Source organism: Marmota flaviventris, chromosome 10, assembly GCF_047511675.1.
Source record: "Marmota flaviventris isolate mMarFla1 chromosome 10, mMarFla1.hap1, whole genome shotgun sequence".
Classification (NCBI taxonomy): Eukaryota; Metazoa; Chordata; class Mammalia; order Rodentia; family Sciuridae; genus Marmota; species Marmota flaviventris.
In genome coordinates, this window is record NC_092507.1 from 73,146,765 (window position 1) to 73,152,764 (window position 6,000).

General features: G+C 35.7%; 1 protein-coding gene and 1 pseudogene across 4 annotated transcripts in view; one reads left to right on the forward strand and one right to left on the reverse strand.

Annotated features, from left to right (window-relative positions):
- Positions 1-5,690, forward strand: part of Sh3glb1 (SH3 domain containing GRB2 like, endophilin B1) — a 34,665-nt gene extending 28,975 nt beyond the window's left edge. For all 4 annotated transcript variants that reach the window (XM_071618008.1, XM_071618009.1, XM_071618010.1 and 1 more), the window contains 3 exons: positions 2,589-2,689; positions 4,636-4,864; positions 5,227-5,690. In XM_071618008.1, coding sequence (XP_071474109.1) covers positions 2,589-2,689; positions 4,636-4,864; positions 5,227-5,334 — 438 coding nt within the window. In that variant the 3' untranslated portion in view covers positions 5,335-5,690. The remainder of the gene's footprint in view (positions 1-2,588; positions 2,690-4,635; positions 4,865-5,226) is intronic.
- Positions 1,248-2,446, reverse strand: LOC114092613 (high mobility group protein B3 pseudogene; annotated as a pseudogene).
- Positions 5,691-6,000: the final 310 nt, after the last annotated feature.

The window sequence follows — 6,000 nt, forward strand, 5'->3', positions numbered from 1 at the left end:
CGAAGAGTGAACTTTTAAGAAAAAGCTACTTTCTTGTAAAATACCATACACACACACAAAAAAAAAGAAAAAAATTTCTATATCCAAGTGTTAATGCTAGGCAATGCTGACACTCATCCACAACAGTATTATCATTTGTTACTTCAATGAAGTACAGATAAGCCATCCACTGATATTTAGTATCACCATTTGCCACTGTAGCAACCACCCCCATCCTAACCTGGGCAAAATGTTAACACCATTTACTAATACAACCACTGAAACACAAACCAAGCTTCTTTCAGTTTAAGAATATTGAACAACAATCTACATTTCTGGTGAATAAGCTCAAATCACAGGTAGGCCACTCTCTATTTCATGATACATTTACTGCTTAGAAATGTTGATCCTATCGGCCTGCTGAAGTGACCCAAGATGGAACTTAAGAAACTTTCTTGGAATGTCTGATTTTTTGAATGAGGAAAACAGGGCCAAAATACAGATAATGTCCCCTACCCCACCCCATCCCCCCTCACTGGGGTCTAGGAGACAAGCAGCAGTTTAAGGCCTCCTCAAATGTTGAGCACAAGAAATAACTATGCATCCCATTACATGTGCAGGAGTCAGAGAGGAGTGAGAATAAATAAGGTATGAAGTTTTACACCCTATATACTCTGGAAGACATTCTTACTGTTTAGCAATGCATTTGACACCAAAAGGGGATGTAGAAGCCGAAGGTAAGAAGTAAAATCTGGAATTAGCTGGCCCCCATCCCACCTGCCTGCCTTCCTGAACACTACTGAAGGATGCTGGCCCTTGCCTGTCACTACATTCACTGGTCTACACTTCATCTTAATGCCATTCAGATACAACAAATCATGCAGTAACTTCAAGTAGCCCCCTCCTTCATCTCAGTCCTAAGCTGACCATGTGAGTAAAATAGAAGTTACCAGATTTATAGGGAGGAACAGTTTTAAAAATGTAATACTGTTTATTTAACTTCAAAAACATTTCAGCATTCTAAACATACAAAAAATAACATAACGTCGCAAATTGCATTTAAGTACAGAAGGTTCTTGAACTTTCATTGATGCAGTAGCTCTTTGCTGACAATGAAGAGTTCTACAGTTTGTTTGAAAACAAAGTTTAAAATCTACCGTACTTAACTAAAAATAAATTCAAACACTTCTCATGCCAGCTGACCCCCCTTTTTCCACAACTAAGAAAGGCAGCAGAATGCTGCTTACTACAAAAACAAGACAACCTGAAGCTAAATGGATGCCCAACGCAGTGTCAACAGGTCCAGCCTCACAGTGCACACCCTGAGCTACGGCCCCTCCAAAAGGCATCTTCCCCCCACAGCCTCAACGCCAAGCAAGGAGCATCAAGAGTTTGTCTCGGTTGTTTTGTTCTTTTTACAGACTATAGATATGTACAGTTGATAACTGAGGATTTCTAGCCAATAACCATATAGTTAACACCACCTTACAAATTAATAAAAAATGCCAGAAACATCTTCAAATGCCTTGTCACACCAACAGCAAAGTGCACAGAGTGAGGAGAACACGAGAGTGCCTTTTCATTTTAAAAATGTTTGGAAATATGTACAACTTTGATACAGTTTTAGGGTGCTCTGGACACCCAGGGCCACTTCATGTAAACCACTGACAATTTCTAGAGCATTTTGAGAGACTACAATATGATCGTGATCAAATTCTGAAATTAAACCTAATGAGAGTAACAGACACATCTCAAATAAGATGTGTCAATCATGGCGCTCCCCTACTCTAAGGTATTCACAATAAGACAGATAAACAGTTTTTTATTCATCCTCCTCCTCCTCTTCCTCCTCTTCTTCGTCTTCCTCTTCCACTTTTTTCCGGGCAACTTTAGCAGGACCCTTTGTGCCATCAAACTTTCCTTTAGACTTATAGTCAGCAACATCCTTCTCATATTTCTCCTTCAGCTTTGCAGCCTTAGTGATGTATGGCTGCTTTTCACTGTCACTTAAGTTATTCCACATCTCACCCAGCTTTTTTGCCACATCTCCAATGGAGATACCAGGATTTGTGGACTTGATCTTGGGGCGGAATTCTGAACAAAACAAGAAGAATCCAGACGGTGGTCTTTTGGGGGCATTAGGGTCCTTTTTCTTCTTGCCTCCCTTAGCTGGTCCATAGTCCTTCATTTCCCGATCATAGCGTACTTTATCTGCCTTTGTCATTTCATCAAATTTAGATTTCTCTTTCCCAGACATTGTCTTCCACCTCTCAGAGCACTTCTTGGAAAATTCTGCAAAATTGACAGGGACTTCTGGATTTTTCTTCTTATGTTCTTCTCTGCAAGTCTGCACAAAGAAGGCATAAGCAGACATCTTGCCCTTTGGTTTCTTGGGGTCACCTTTAGCCATCCTGACTGTATTGTTCCCTAGTCTGGGCAGCGCAGGGCACGACGCGCGGCTCAGCACTTCCCAGCCTCGAGCTCCACTGAGGTTGATTTTAAAAATAAGGCTCATAGTAAAATGATTCTTGCATATCACAGTGCCTTGTCCCATCTTTAGCATTTACCACTTTAAGAACCTAAAACTGACTCTTAACTTTCCTTCATAGGCCCATCACCTCCGCTGTCTGAATGACTTTGTAGAAGCCCAGATGACTTACTATGCACAGTGTTACCAGTACATGTTAGACCTCCAGAAACAACTGGGAAGGTGGTAATTTCCTCTTTGCATATTAAGTCCTGATATGAGAAGAAATTCAGATTTTTATACAAGAATAGCAATGGTGAAGATTAGAAGAATCAAAAGGCTTTTATTAGTTTACATAGAGTTGTATTTTTTTAATATGTCAACGGACCTTTAATTGACTTATTTGTATGTGGTGCTGAGAATCGAACCCAGTGCCTCACACATGATAGGCAAGTGCTCTACCACTGAGCCACAACCCCAACCCCTAGAGTTGGATTTTTATTTTTTTTTATTTTAAAGGAAAATAATGTTCAGACTAATGAGATAACAAAACATTTTGAGCTTTTCTGACACAGAGGTTAATAGGGATGAGAAGATAATTTAAATGAATACCTTTTTAGTGCCACATAAAGAAAGCTTTAGAAGTATTTGAGGTTTCACTTTTTTCTTGATACTGAATACTTTTTGCTGTTCATTGAGGGAGATATAGGTTCATTGACAGGTACTCTTCAAGATAAACAAATTTGTATAATCACTATTTTAAAAAAAGTTTTTTAATATTCTGTAAGACTTCAAGCTCTCTGTTACGATTATTCTGAGTAAAGCAAAATAGTATGTAAAGCACAGTCGTTCATTCTTCAGAAATACCTGCCATGTGCCAGGCACTGTTATATTCTAGGGTTACAGCATCAAACAAAACAGGCAAGAATACTTGCCTTTATGGAATTTAGATTGTAATGTACAAAATAACATATAGGACAAATATAGTCCTTGCTATCATAATACTTAAAAGTCCAGGTGGGAATACACACAGTAGCTGAATAGGACATATGATAAATTTAAAAAAGTAAAAGAAGTGCAGGGTGTTGTGAGGATATCTTAACTGTGACTCAGTTGTGCCTAGCAAAATTTCCAAGTGAAGTTATTTTAGTGGGAGTCATCTAAATGAAGAAAGGTAGGGTGAATATTCTAGGCAAACTAAGAACATGTATATTGAAAGATCTAGGGGGCAAAACTCAGTGGTAGAGCACTTGCCTGGCATTTATAAGGCCCTGGGTTTGATCCCAGCATCACAGAATTTTTTTTTTTTTTTAAACTTCAGTAAGGGGCTGGTAATGTAGCTCCTTAAGTGATATAGTACTTACCTAGCATGCACAAGGCCCTGGATTCCATCCCTAGCATGTGGGGGTGGGAGGTGGCTTAAATATGAATTTTCATAGATAATTTCTTACCTTAGAAATGTTTGAAGTTAAATGATTATAAACAAGTCATTTTGTACTGTTTTCTAGTTAATATTATTAGTGAAGCAATAGCCTTAAAATAGAAATCTGTCTTCAAATTGTTCATAAGCATATTAATCACAAGATTTCACTGATTGCTACTTAAACTTTTTTTCTAAAAAATAGAATAAAATGAACTTGAGAATTTTTCCCTATATATTGATTTTGTATTTCATTATAATTATCCATCATAACGAATTATTTGAATGTCTTATCCTTTCATTTATTTATATATCCTTAAGGAAATAGTATCCTTTCATCTTTATGTCTTCAGCTTATGACAGTAATGCAGTACTCAATAAATATTACTGGAATGAATTGGAAAATGTGATTGATCCATTTTACATAAAAAGAGTTTAAGTATGCTAATATTTCTCAAAGCATTAACTTAAGAAACCTTAAAAAAAAACTTAAATCATTTTTTTCTGGGATGTAAGTAGCCATTATATTTAAGTCAATAAAGACAGCTTTGAAACAAATTTTCAAGATTTATATTTGAAAACCATCTGAATTGTCTCTAGTATAATTGGCCCAAGAGGCAAGAGGTAACTTGAATCATTAAAGTATAAAATAATTAACATCTGCAAATTGTCCATTTGGAGGTAGAAGATAAACAGTGCCACCAAGTGGTGGCATTCAGGAACTTTAATCACTTTGAAATAGTTAATTGAACATTTTCTTTTCCCACAGTTTTCCATCCAGTTATCTTTCTAACAACAATCAGACTTCTGGGATACCTGTGCCATCTTCTTTAGCAAATGCAGTTGGTTCTCCTGCTGTGGCTTCAACAAGTGGCATAGTAATCACCTCTCCGTCCAACCTCAATGACCTTAAGGAGTCAAGTGGCAGCAGGAAGGCTAGAGTTCTCTATGATTATGATGCTGCGAACAGTACTGAATTATCACTTCTGGCAGATGAGGTAAGTAATGTGGGTATGAGAAGAAAATTATATCACAGCTTGACATATAATAACAAAATTCAAATTCCTCATTACTTATTCAGAAAGTTTATCATGGATATTTTATGACTTTCAGGTGGTTATATTGACATTTTATGAAATTTTAATATAATTGAATATCACAAAAATATTTTAAACTTTTAACTGCCAAATAACTTGAAGATATATAAAAATGCCTCCAATAAAATCCTTAATCTTTCAGCAAAATTGATAATGTTTAAAGTCCACTTATAGGAAGTAATTTAAACAAATTAAATACCAATCTGGTTTGTTATAGTTTTATTTTTAATATAGTTAATAACTTGAAATATTTTATTTTGTAGGTGATCACTGTGTTCAGTGTCGTTGGAATGGATTCAGACTGGCTAATGGGGGAAAGGGGAAATCAGAAGGGCAAAGTGCCAATTACCTACTTAGAACTGCTCAATTAAATAGGTGCACCTATGGAAAAATTACCCATCATGACACCCTATTTATATATAATTAACTCCAAGTAGAGCAGTTTTAAGTATCTTCCATTTTAATGTCTTAAGAGACTGAAAGAAAAATTTACCAGTCATCAGAAACTGGCTTTTCTGCCAATAAAGTTGCATGGTAAATATTTCATTACAGAATTTATGTTAGAGCTTTCATGCCAAGAATGTTTTCTTTCAAAATTCTCTTTCTACTGAGATTTCACTAACAGCTTCTATACTTGAGCCCCAACTTAAAGCAGAACTGTTTTCTACTGAATTTTTCATTAACAGCAAGCTTTTCTTTTATGTAAAATAAATTTATTGTGAATTGATATCAGTGACTCATTTATTAGGTATAATTAATAACCAAAGAGTAAAGTTAAAATTTGTTTTCAACTTTTGATTTAAAAAAGAGCTGTCAGATACAAACTCTTCTGTGAAGAATATGTTTTTAAATGCTCCCATAAACAGAAATGCAATTATACCATTTTTACCTTGTTGGTCAACAGGAATCAGATTACTTCAATACTATGTTTTAATGGACTACTTTTGTTTTATTTTGTTTGAATACTACTGAATTGTTTCTTTGGAATTTAAAAACAACTAATCCTTGAATAGCATGACCATATTTCTCTGATAAGA